This window comes from Miscanthus floridulus, chromosome 6, assembly GCF_019320115.1.
Source record: "Miscanthus floridulus cultivar M001 chromosome 6, ASM1932011v1, whole genome shotgun sequence".
Classification (NCBI taxonomy): domain Eukaryota; kingdom Viridiplantae; phylum Streptophyta; class Magnoliopsida; order Poales; family Poaceae; genus Miscanthus; species Miscanthus floridulus.
This window is the reverse complement of record NC_089585.1, coordinates 52,536,773-52,550,735: the sequence shown is the minus strand read 5'-3', so window position 1 is coordinate 52,550,735 and position 13,963 is coordinate 52,536,773. Positions and strand designations below refer to the sequence as shown.

Here is a 13,963-nt window from a genome sequence, read left to right as displayed (position 1 = left end):
GAGCAGCTGGAGAGGAAAACCAAATAGCTCGACAGTGTATCCAAACAGAAAGCAGGTATGGTGTATCAACAAATGTACTTTTGTATTGCTAAACAGCCACATTTTTATTGACAACTGTTGTGCTTGTAGAGCAAGACGCTGAGCTCGGCCAGATGTGCCAGGCCATCGATCAACTTCGCTAGGAGAAGGCAAAGGAAGCAGAGCGGGCGGACAAACTTGCTAAGGAGTTGAAAGGTGAATTCCTCCTTATCAAAATTACTGTTGAAGTAGCTTCCTTGTATAATGGATCATTGTAATGCTTGTAGGCCATCGTCATAAAGCCAAAGCACAGTTTGATGTGCTGGTGCAGGAGGCCAAGGTCCAAAAGGAGAACTTCAACGCTGTAATCACCGCAATTAAGCCGGTGCTCGACTGCATCGACCTGGAATCGGCCGCTCAGCACGACGGCAGGCGACAACATCCCGACACCATAATCTAGAGGTGTAAGGCAGCATGGGAGAACTTCAAGACCTTCAACCATGATGCCATTACAACCGTCGCTACCCATGTCCTCGCGGTTGTTCGGTCCCATTACCCGACCATCGACCTTCAGTCGATAGGGGGTGGGTTCACCGAAGGACTGAACGACGCGTGGACCCAGCAGCTGGAGGATGAAGTGGAGGACACAGCGAAGATGGTGGCCATCGATATAGACCTGTTTGGTGAGACGGATGGTAACGGCGAAGCTCAATAACCTGCTCATAGGTTATCATCTATAAAAGCTTGACAGTGTAATTAGAACGCGCGAAAGCGCAAGAAACAATTATTTATCGAATAAATGTTATAAGGTGCATGTATATGCAATATATGCAGTTTGCTTGTATTTCGACGAAAAAATCTTCGTAGTTTCAATCCTGACGCGATTATGCGTAGTTCAAATAACGTCCAAACAGTTGGTCTGCTATTGATCCCTATGGCCTTGGCCAGCCCATAGTCCATAATGTCAAGCGCGGAGCCCATGCATGTGTAGGAGTAACAGACGTGACCCAAGAACCGTAGCCGACCACCCATGATGTAGAGCGCGGAGCCCATGGCACGTGTGCTGCTCGGCAGTTGTTATATGAACTTGGAGATAAAGGCAGTATAAGTGGCATCCGAGCAATGTATTCTATGTTGAACTCTCAGCCTTGGCTGACCCATAGGCCATAACATCGAGCACGAAGCCCATAGACATGTAGGACAAACAGGTGTGACCAAGGGACGCAGCTGACCACCCATAACGCAGAGCACGGAGCCCGTAGCACATGTAGGGAGAGATCAGAGACTGGGTCGTCTCCAAAGAGAACAAAAAAGAAAGGATGTTGCTCTCCGATCAAGAAAAGTGTTTGGTGATTTGGAGAAAACGTGTTTGGCAATTTGGAGAAATCGTGTTCGGCGATTTTGGAGAAAACATTTTCGGTGATTTGGAGAAATCGTGTTCGGCGATTTGGAGAAAACATGTTTGGCAATTTGGAGAAAACATGTTTGGTGATTTGGAGAAAACATGTTTGGCGATTCGGAGAAAACATGTTCGGCGATTTGGAGAAAACATGTTCGGCGATTTGGAGAAAACATGTTCGACGATTTGGAGAAACGTGGTCGACGCAGTTACGGTGATTACATATTGGAGTTCGTCATGAAGTAGCATAAAGCTCGGTGACCGCAAGTGGATGTTAAACCACAATAGAAACAAAACGGAGACAAGTTATGGAGACCAAAACTTTACTGAATATAAAATTGGAGAGTACATATCTGGAGTGTTTCAAGGATAGAAATGTATAAGGTGTTCGACGTGCCACGAGTTGGGAACATCGACTCCTTCTAAGTCACTTAGGCGATAAGAAATTGGTCGAGTAACCTCTTTGACGACATAAGGCCCTTCCCAAGGGGAAGAGAGCTTGTGCAACCCTTCAGTTTTTTGTTTTCTGTGGAGGACGAGATCGTCAACAACAAATGAACGACCTTTGACGTTTTAGTTATAGTACCTCTGTAAGCCTTCTAGATATTTAGCTATATGGACGTAGGTGATTAGGCGTTCTTCCTCGGCCCTATTGATGTCCTCAGACCGAACAGCCTTGTCCTGCTCTTCATCATAGTTTTCCACTCTAGGTGCTCAGAAAGTAACATCTGCTGGTAGTTTGGCTTCTGAGCCGTAGACCAAAAAGTATGGAGTCACGCCGGTGCTGTGACTAGCTTGAGTACGTAGTCCCCAGACTACAGCTCGAAGCTCCTTTAGCCATCTGCCTGGGTGCTTTTCTTCTTTCTGATACAGTCGCTTTTTGAGGGCATCAAGGATCATACCGTTCGCCCGTTTGACCTGGCCATTGGCTCTTGGATGGGCAACAGAGACATATTTGACAGAGATGCAACGGTCTTCGCAGAAGTCCTAGAAGTGATGGCTAGTAAACGTAGTTCCAAGATCGGTGATGATGCTGTTTGGTAGACCAAATCTATGGATGATATCTTCGAAGAGCTCAACTGCCTTCTTTGCAGTAGCCGAGACAAGCGGTTTATATTCAATCCACTTGGAGAACTTGTCGATGGCGACATATACGTACCGAAAACCACCTAGTGCTAGTTTGAAAGGCCCGATCATGTCTAGTCCCCAGCATGCGAAGGGTCAGGAAGCTAGGACGGTTTGCAGCTCTTGTGGCAGCATGTGTATTTTCTTAGCGAAGAATTGACATCCTTCACAATGTCGGACAAGGTCTTCTGCATCAGTGATGGCTGTGGGCCAATAAAAACCATCTCAGAAAGCCTTGCCGACCAGTGTTCTCAAGGCCGTGTGGTTGCTGCAGGAACCAGAGTGAATTTCGAGAAGTAGCTTTACTCCTTCCTCTTAGGTGATGTATTTCTATAGTATCCCTTCCTTGGCACTTTTCCTCATCAAGCTGCCGTCCACCAGCACATAAAGCTTGCTTTGACGAATGAGGCATTTAGTTTCAATCTTGTCAGCGGGTACCTCGGCACCGGTGAGGTACTTGATGAATTGCTCCCTCCAATCGGCGTCCGGCGAAGGTACCGTCAGTACCAACTGCTTGGTAGGGGGAACCTCTTTGACTTCCTTATCTTCTTTGATGGATGACGCTGGGAGATCTTGAACAAAGACCCCCGGTGGGATCACAGCGTGAGAAGAGCCCAGCTTGGATAAGTGATCGGTGAGTTGATTTTGGTCATGTACCACATGGTGATACTCGATGCCGTAGAATTTTCCTTCAAGCTTCTTGATTTCGGCGTAGTATGCATCCATCTTCTCACTAGAATAGGACCAGTCCTTGTTGAGTTGGTTGATAACCAGCGTGGAGTCCTTATACACCATGAGGCATTTGACGCCGAGCTCGATGGCTATACGGAGACCATGGAGACATGCTTCGTATTCCATGGCATTGTTGGAGGCCAGAAAGTGTATCTAGAGAACATAGCGTAGCTATCCTTAGTTAGCATAATGAATAGAATGCCTGCACCAGCACCATTGATGTTAAGGACGCCGTTGAAGTACATCACCCAGTGTTCAGGGCAAGTAGCGGTGATGGGCTCTTGGATCTCAGTCCATTCAGTGACGAAATCAGCAAGCGCTTGTGACTTAATGGTAGGGCTGCTTCTGAATTTGATGGAATAGGTGCCGAGCTCAATAGCCCACTTAATGATGCGGCCATTGGCCTCTTTGTTGTGGAGAATGTCCCCTAGAGGGAACTCAGTGACCACGGTGATCTTGTAGTATTTGAAATAGTGTTGGAGTTTGCGCGACGTAATAAGAATGGCGTATAACAACTTTTGTACCTGAGGATAATGAGTTTTGGGCTCATTAAGTACCTCACTGATGAAGTAAATCGAATGTTGTACTTTATAAGCGTGCCTGACCTCCTCGCGTTCGATGACAATAGCTGTGCTTACAACACGAGAAGTGGCGACGATGTATATTAGCAGAGTCTCATTTGGTCTTGGCGCTGTCATGATCGGCGACTTTGTTAAGAACACCTTGGGCTGCTCAAAAGCTGAGTCTACCTCCTCCGACTAGGAAAAGCGCTCAGAGGCCTTGAGGAGCTTGAAGAAAGGTAGCCCTTTTTCGCTGAGGCATGATATGAAGCGGCTTAAAGCAGCCATGCAACCTATAAGCTTCTGTATATCCTTGACGCATGTTGGCTGTTTTATATTGGTGATGGCAGAGACCTTGTCGGGGTTAGGCTCAATGCCTCGAGCATTGACGATGTAGCCTAGCAGTATACTGGATGGAACTTCAAAGATGCACTTTGATGGGTTCAACTTCCATCGGTATTTGTTCAAGTTGGCAAAGGTTTCCTCAAGGTCAACGATAAGATTATCGACGGCCTTGGTTTTGAAGACCACGTCATCGATGTAGGCTTCGATGGTGCGGCCGATCTATTAGTTGAGGCACATCTGGATGGCCCTTTGATAAGTTGCTCCGGCGTTCTTGAGTCCAAAGGACATAGTTTTGTAGCAGTATGCATTGAAAGGCGTAATGAATGACGTCTTGATCTAGTCTTCTTCCTTGAGGGAGATCTGATGATAGCCAGAGTAATAGTCAAGGAAGGAGAGCAGTTCACAGCCAGCGATAGAGTCTACAACCTCGTCTTTTCGAGGCAAGCCGAAGGGGTCTTTAGGGCAGTGTTTATTAAGATCAGTATAATCAACACACATTCTCCATTCTTTATTCTTTTTGTGAACGAGAACAGGGTTTGCTAACCAATCTGGATGATACACTTCTTTTATAAACTCGGTAGCTAAGAGCCATTTTATTTCTACCCTAATGGCCTCCTTGTCTAGCGTGAATCGGTGGAGTTTCTGCTTGATCGGTTTGGCGATCGGCGAGACATTCAAGGAGTGCTCGATCTTCTCTCGTGGTACCCCTGGCATGTCTGTAGGTTTCCAAGCAAACACGTCGGTGTTGGCACGTAGGAAGGAGATGAGCGCGCTTTCCTATTTGGGGTCAAGGTGAGCCCCAATCTTCATGGTCTTGGAGATGTCGTCGAGGCCGAGGCCGACCTCCTTGATTTCCTTGGACTTGGCGAAGGCACGGGGAAGCTCTAGCTCTGGGATCTCCATGTCATCGGCGGGCGCTGTCTTGGCTTCGACGACCATGCTAGCCATCTAGATGGAGAGGTCGGTGGCTTCTGCGAGAGCGAGACTCTCTGTCTCACAGGCGTAGGCAATAGAGAGGTTGGCCCATTGAGCTAGGACTCCTGTAGGTGAAGGCATCTTCATCACCAGATATACGTAGTGCGGTACGACCATGAACTTGGCTAGAGCTTGCCGGCCAAGTATGGTGTGGTAGGCGGTGTCGAAGTCGGCGACGTAGAAGTTGATATGCTCGATGCGGTAGTTGCTTGCCGTGCCAAACTGTACTGGTATGGTGATCTCTCCAAGTGGTATGGATGCCCTTCCAGGTACCACACCCTAGAAGGAAGAGTCTGAGGGTGTGAGATCTATTATCACGAGGCCCAACTCTCTTAGGGCCCTAACGAAGAGTAGGTTCAAAGCACTACCACCGTCAATGAGGACTTTCCTAAAGAGCACCTTCTGGATGGTTGCGTCGAGGACAAGGGGGAAATGCCCTGTGTAGGGTATGTTCACCCACTGGTCGGCCCTGTTGAAGGTGATGGGGACCTCGGACCATGGGCGATAGCTGGGGTCGACGGTGGTTTCCTCTGAAGTGACGGTGAGCACTCATTGGGCGGCGAGCTTCTGTTCTCTTCTACTCTCAGTGGAGGCAAGGCCCCCAAAGATGGTGGCGACCACCTTATCGTGGTCCTAAAAGGCATTGTTGTTGCTGTGGTAGAACCTCCTAAATTATAGGGCCCACATGCACTTATCACTGTCCCACGACCTTTAACATCTATGCATATGTTTCTGGTAACTTAAGAAGACTGTCGGGTGTCCTCGGGGAACCCCAAATCATCCATGATTTTTGAGTAGGATCACATTACAGAGTCATTGCAGTATTACAACATTTATTCAAATATCTACATCAGAATAAAAACAGCGGAAGTCTTACGATAACATAGTTTACAAACCAGTTGTTTCAAACCTTACAAACTAAGTTCGATAATTATTACAAACCATAGTAGTAGCGGAGTGGCATTATAACATAATACAAAACACACAATAGAACTGCCCTGCCCAAGGACCACACATTTACTTCTCATCGTCAGAATGAACAATAGTCACGCAGCACGATCCAAAACAGATCTGCTCATGAGGCTCACCTGCAACAAGGGTCAACGAACCCTGAGTACAAAAGTACTCAACAAGACTTAACCGAAATAAGAACTGATAAACTTAGGAATGCAGGCTCAGGGATTCAAGGTAGGGCTTTAGCAATAATCGAAGTTCTTTTGCGTAAAAGCTCTTTAACAAAATTCTTTACTTCAAAGGTAAAACTTTGTAAGTACCACATATGAATCTGCCATGATCCGTAATGAGATCATGAACTTCATATCCATCTCTTTCTCAAACCTTACTCAAGTTTCAGTTATTAATACTACGATGATGAACAGTGAGTTGAGTCTCCATAACCGAGGAGCAACGACGATTCGAACCGATTAAAAACCTAGCTGGGAATTCCAGACCATATGACATATGCAGGTCCCTGACCTACATATACCAACCTACCCTCTGGTCTTCTAAAATAAGAACGGGTCTGCGTCACCTGAGAATATAGTACTCCACCATTCCAGCCCATGGCCATGTGGGTACACGCTATTCCCACCATCTCTCCACTCCCAGTGCATGAGTAGCCATTCTTGTACTAGAATCGCCAAGTTAAGGTTTACTGGAGTATGTGGTTAGTACTATAAAGTCTCACCTCATGCAATTCAACAACGGTACGGACCTTAATCGACACAGACAAAAAGTACCCGCTCACAAGACCTCCATGTCTTGTGGCTCACACACACTGAATCCACCCGGTCTAGATTTATTACTTCACATGCTCATATTTCATGATAACATAAGTAACCAAAGATCCATTTAAAACTCGTAGGTGACAGGTAATCACCCGACTAAGCATGACTAAGCATAACTAAGCATTTACGAAGTAAAACTGGTAACAAGGTAGATATGGAAGAACAAGGTTGGTAATGCACCAATTAGGTTTTTACTTAACTCTTAATCACTTAATGCAGTATAGAAAAGCAAAAGCAAAATTAATTTGCAAAACACAAGGTAGGGTTGTATGCATTCGGGGCTTGCCTTCGTTGACGGAAAAGTCCGATTCCTGCGACGTTCCACAAGTATTCGATCCGACCTCAATAGACGGACTAACTTCCTCAGCAACTTAATTAACTACCACGTGTTCACCTTTGTTCACTACATGTAGTAACAATGCCATGTTTAACATGATGCGAAATATGAAACATGATGCTTGATGATGGATGCAAAAGTTAACAACCGGAATATAACTTTCCTTTGCAGTACAGTTACAAGTCAAACTAACTAAACCTTTCTAGAATACTAACATCAATTGCCAAAGATCATTACCATCTAATGACCCAAGGACATCACTCAATCAAAAATTCAAACAAAACCTAAATCACTACAGGTTACTATTTGCTTTTATGAATTAATTAATTAATTAAGAATTATGAAATAAATCAACTTGTTCCAATGGACCTCAAAATTTTTGTAAATGTTCATTACATGATAAGTAAGTGGCAAAACAAATTTCATAATTTTTGGACAATTAAATAAGCCTAGAAAAATTATGGAAATCCATTTATTAATAAATTGAGCAATTTTCATCACATTCAAAATTGCTGAAAAATAACATTTCATATTTTTCTTAAATAATATACATCACAGAGAGGTCACACAAAAATTTTCATAATTTTGGGAGCTCTAAATAAATCTACATAAAAATAACAAATTACATCTCTATTCTTTCAAATATGAAAATAGAAAAATTCCATTTGAACGTTGAGTCACTGACAAACGGACTCCACTTGTCATCTTCAACCTCCAGCGCTGACTCTGGCGATACGCGCGCTGACTGGTGATTTCTTGCCATCGGTGAGACCAACGGCGAAGGCAACTGCACCAACATGCTCCCCACGACTATGCGCATCAACTAACGCCCTTAATTGCATCGATTACGGCACAAGATGAGCACGGCACTGGCCATGGCGGACACGGCGGCTCGGCGGTGCTACGCCAGTAAAACAAAACCAAAAATGGTGAAACAAAAGGCACAAGAAGAACCAGGAGCTCACCCCGGTCACGTTGAAGGTGATGGACAAGCCGGAGGAAACAATAGAGAGACGGGTCGACGTTCACAGTGGTCACGACGAAGCAGAGATTGTTGACGGCGGTGAACCGGCGACTGCAGTGGGCAAAACGACCAAACAACAACGGATTAAGTACTACAGCATCGAGACAAAGCCATAGGTACACTAATCACGGGCAACAGCTCATCGGAGGGCTCTGGCCACGATGACACGCCTGCGGCGGTGAGGTTGCCGGCCGCGAGGAAGAAAGACGTGGACAGTGGATTCTCAGCAATTTTAGGCGACCAAGGTTAGCTGGCTGGATTCACAAGGAAAATATGGATATGGGACGGCCTTTACCGAGATGGCAACGACACTGGGGAGACGATGCGAGCTCGCCGGAGCTATTGCGTCGGTGACTGGAAAAACAGAGCAAGAGAGCGGGGGCAAACGGCGACGGCCAAGACTAAATAGCACGGCTCAGAAGCATAAGGAAGCCATGCAGGAAACTTCACCGCGCCAGCGCAAAGCCGAGGACATCCACGCGCGTGCCTAGAAGCAAACCGAAGGTCGCTGGTGGTGTAGCTAAGGCGGTGAACACTGTTCATAGAATTTATAGAATTGCCCTCCGTTTTCAAATTACTCCCAAATTTGTATAACAACTCAAAAATCTCCAAAAATAAAAGTTGTTCAAAATTCAAAGTTCTACAACTTTGCTTTTATAACCAACCCCAAATTCAGTCTATATTTTGAAATGAACTTTTGAATTCAAATAAGTGACATTTAACGAATTACGCCTTTTCGTATTACTCCAAATTTTTCATAACAACTTTGAAAACTCCAAAAACAAACTTTATATAACTTGACAAGCTCTACACTTTTGCTTTTGGACTCAACCCCAAAATATGCTTAGATTTTGAAATGAGTTTTCAGGGTAGGATTTTAATACTAAAAATCAGGGTTTTCTGTAAAAATTCAAATCCAAACTAGATTTTGAACTTGATTCAAACAATTTAATTCAACACTCATAACACAATTGTAAACTTGTTTTAGTGAATGCATATCAAAGTTTGCAATATGACCAAATGCCTTGCAATGCATATGATGACATGTCCTGTTTTTAATATTTAAACACCCGAGGTGTTACAATCCTTCCCCCTAAAAGAAATCTCGCCCCGAGATTCAAAGCATAGGGTAAGTAATGGAAAAGGAAATGTGTCGCGAGAACACATACAAGATCTGTCCATAAAATAGTTGAGGTCCCTTTACAAAACACAACTTGTACAACCGAGCTCAACTAACATTACTCTATTTTATATTGACGCTAGAAACTCTAGAAACTTTTCTAACAAGTAATCTTCTGATTCTCAAGTAGCTTCCTCTTCTGAATGTTGATTCCATTGTATCTTATAGAACTTTATTGTTCTCCTTCGAGTAACATGATCTTTCTGATCTAACACTCAGACATGATATTCAGAATAAGTCAGATCTAGTTCAAGTTCCACCCCTTCAACCTCAACATTCTGCTCAGGCACTCGGAGACACTTCTTCAATTGAGAAACATGGAACACATCATGCACAACTATGAGATGTTCAGGTAATTTCAAGCGATATGCCACTTTTCCATACCTCTCCAAAATTTGATATGGTCCAATATATTGAGGTGCCAACTTGCCTTTAACACCAAAATGGGTAACTTCCTTCATTGGTGATACTTTCAGATATACAAAATCTCCTTTTTTAAACACCAATGGTCTATGTCGTCTATCCACATAACTCTTTTGTCGGGATTGAGCTATCTTCAAATTACTTTGTATTTGTTTTATCTTGTCTTTTGTTTCTTTTATAAGGTCAACCCCAAAGAATCTTCTTTCTCCAGGCTTAGACCAACTCAGCGATGTTCTACACCTATGACCATAGAGTGCTTCAAATGGAGCCATTCTAATGCTTTCCTGATAACTATTGTTGTATGAGAACTCGGCCAAAGGCAGACATTCATCCCATTTTTTTGGAATAGTTAAGAACACAACATCTTAACATATCTTCAAGTACTTGATTGACCCTTTCAGTCTGACCATCAGTCTGGGGATGATAAGTTGTACTATACAGAAGTTTGGTACCTAACGAAGCATGTAAGTGTTTCCAAAAGCTGAAGACAAACTATGCACCCCTATCTGACACTATGGTCTTTAGTACTCCATATAAGCTCATGATTCTTGCTAAATACATCTTAGCATATTGGATCGTAGGATATATAGTCTTGACAGGAAGAAAATGTGCTAACTTTGTGAGTCGATCTACAATAACCCATACTGAGTCAAACCCTTTGGATGTCTTGGGTAGACCAACAATAAAGTCCATACTTATGTCCTCCCACTTCCAAGATGGAATAGGTAATGGTTGTAATTCACCAGTAGATCTTAAATGTATAGCTTTCACCTTTTGACAAGTATTACACCTTGCTATATATCGAGAAATCTCTATTTTCATTTTAGTCCACCAAAATCTTTGCTTCAAGTCATGGTACATCTTGTTGCTTCCCGGATGGATAGATAACCTAGTAGCATGTGCTTCTTCCAGAATTAACTGCCGCAACTCAGGAACCTTTGGTACCACCAGGCGATCCTTGAACGATAACACACCTTCATCATCTATACTAAAGCATTCTGCTTTTCCATTCCTGACCCTTTCTTTGATATGGGCTATACCCTTGTTTTCCTTTTGAGCAACAATAACTTGATCTTGAATAGTGGCTTCAACAATTATGTTGGTCAAACAACCTTGTTGAATCATTTCTACATCCAACTTCTCCATCTCTTGACATAAAGTTAAACCCAATGTTCTCACTGCCAGATAATTGCAATAACTTTTGCGACTAAGGGCATCTACAACCACATTTGCTTTATCGGGGTGATAATGTACTTCCAAGTCATAATCTTTAATCAGTTCTAACCATCTTCTTTGTTGCATGTTCAACTCTGACTGAGTAAAGATATACTTTAAGCTCTTGTGGTCTGTATAGATATGGCTCGTATTACCAAGTAGGTAATGCCGCCAAATCTTCAGAGCATGAACCACAACTGCTAACTCTAGATCATGAGTCAGATAGTGTTCTTCATGTTGCTTAAGTTGCCTGGATGCATAAGCAATGACTCAGCCTTCTTGCATCAATACACATCTAATGCCAATACCTGAAGCATCACAATAAACATTGAACGGCTTTTCGATATCAGGTTGGGCTAATACTGGTGCAGTAGTCAACAGTCTCTTCAAAGTCTGGAAAGCCTCTTCATAATCAGATAACCAGACAAACTTGACTTGGTTCTTCAACAATTCAGTTATGGACTTTGATACTTTAGAGAAATCTGGAATAAACCAATGGTAATACCCTGCTAAACCTAGAAAACTCTGAACTTGATGAACTGTGGTTGGCAGTTTCCAATCAAGCACATCCTTCACTTTACTTGGATCAACTGCAACGCCTTTAGTTGACAAGACATGTCCAAGAAATTATACTTCCTTAAGCCAGAAAACACACTTGATGAACTTGGCATATAGTTGATGTTCTCTCAAGCGGATTAGAACAATTCTGAGATATTTCGCATGTTCTTTCTTATTCTTGGAATATACTAGAATGTCATCAATAAACACCACTACAAACTTGTCTAGCTCAGGCATGAACACTGAATTCATCAGATACTTGAAATGAGCTGGAGCATTTGTCAAACCAAAAGACATTACCAAGTATTCATATAATCCATATCTTGTGGTAAATGTTGTTTTGGGAATATCTTCAGGCTTTATCTTGATTTGGTGATATCCTGACCTCAAATCTATCTTGGAGAAAACTTTGGCTCCGGCCAATTGATCAAAAAGCAAATCTATCTAAGGTAAAGGATACTTATTTTTGATGGTCACTTCATTCAATGGACGATAGTCCACACATAACCTCAGGGTCTCATCTTTCTTTTTCACAAAAATTGCCGGACATCCCCAAGGTGAGGAACTAGGTTGAATAAACCCCTTCTCAATCAATTCTTGTAACTGAGTCTTCAACTCAGCTAACTCCTTAGGTGGCATCTTGTAAGCTCTCTGAGAAATCGGAGCTGTTCCAGGTTGCAACTCTATGTTAAACTGAACATCCCTATCAGGCAGTAGACCTGGTAAATCTTCAGGAAACACATCCGGAAATTCACACACTACCGAGATATCTCTAATCTCTTTGACAGTAGTTGCACAAATCTTACCCACTGATCTTCTTAAAGTTGGAAGTTGGATGAGAAGTTGAGAATTACTATCAGGCAAACTCACCCTTAATGTCCTATTCAAAGCATCTATAACAACCTTATGCTAATATATCCAATTCATCCCCAAGATTACATCTATATCCTGATCCTTAAGGATAATCATGGTAGTGGGAAAAATATGCCCACCCAGGTTTATGGGTACCTGGTATACCATTTCCTTAGTACACAGACGTCCCCCGGGTGACTGTATAAATAAACTTTCTTTTGTTGCCCCAATTGAAATTTCATGCTTTACCACAAATGTTCTATTGATGAATGAATGAGATGCACCCGAATCAAAAAGTATAACTGCAGGGTGATTGGCAACAGGAAACATACCCATCATCACTGGCTCCCCTTCCAGAATTTCTATAACTTGAATATAGAACACCCGTCCTGTCTTCCTCTCATCTTTGCCCTTCTAAGCATTCTGATTGGGGTTCTTATTTGGTGCCTGACCCTGTTGTTGATTGGCAGGGGCCTTCTAATAATTTTAATTAGCCTACCTAGGATATGGACATTCCCTAGAGAAATGACCAGTCCTTCCACAATTGTAACATGGATAGTTGTGACCCTGGGATGTTGGAGCATTGCCACCCGGAGCATTGGTCAATTGTGAATTCGGGTAGGTTATAGCAGGACGGACATTTGACTGTTGCCCAGCTGGAGACTGCGGCGGACGATAAGGAGGACGATTATGATGTACTGGATGATAAATCACCCTCTGCCTCTTCTGATTTCCCCCAAAATATCCAGACGACATACTCTTTTTCTTTTTGAGCTCCTTATGCTGCCGATACTTTGACTCTGAAGCAATTGCAATATTTACTGCCTCATGATAAGTAACATTAGTACAAGTTGTCATCATTGTTTGCAGCTTGGTATTCAGACCTCTCATAAACCACCTCTTCTTCTTGGCATCAATATTGACATGTTCAGATGCATATTATGACAGGTGATTGAATCTTCCCACATACTGCATCACTGTTTGATCTCCTTGCTTCAAAGCAAGGAATTCATCTAGTTTCATAGCCATAACTCCTTCAGGGATATAATGGGCTCTGAAGGCAGCACGGAACTCAGCCTAAGTTATTGGAATGCCAGCTGGTTGCATAGCCACTAAGTTTGCCCACCAAGCACTTGCTGCTCCTCAAAGTTGCTGGGCGGCAAACGCAGGTTTCTAATACTCACTGCATGGAATAAGATCAAATTTCTGCTCCATGGTTCGAAGCTAGTCATCAGCCTCTAATGGTTTATTTTCCTTGGTGAACACCGGTGGTCTTGTGTCTATAAAATCAACATATGTAGCCTCCTGTCTGTTATGGTAGCGACCACGGTTTCCATGCATCTGATTCTGATTACTCTGAGCTATCTCATGAAGCAAATGAGAATTTTCGGCCGTCACATTGACAAGTGCGGTTATAGCATCAGCTAGATTTG

At 43.2% G+C, this 13,963-nt stretch overlaps 1 protein-coding gene across 1 annotated transcript; it reads right to left on the bottom strand.

Annotated features, from left to right (window-relative positions):
• Positions 1-2,872: 2,872 nt before the first annotated feature.
• On the bottom strand, positions 2,873-3,268 carry LOC136460607 (uncharacterized). The gene has a single exon (XM_066460243.1). The coding sequence runs from the start codon at positions 3,266-3,268 to the stop codon at positions 2,873-2,875; it is 396 nt and encodes a 131-aa protein (XP_066316340.1).
• Positions 3,269-13,963: the final 10,695 nt, after the last annotated feature.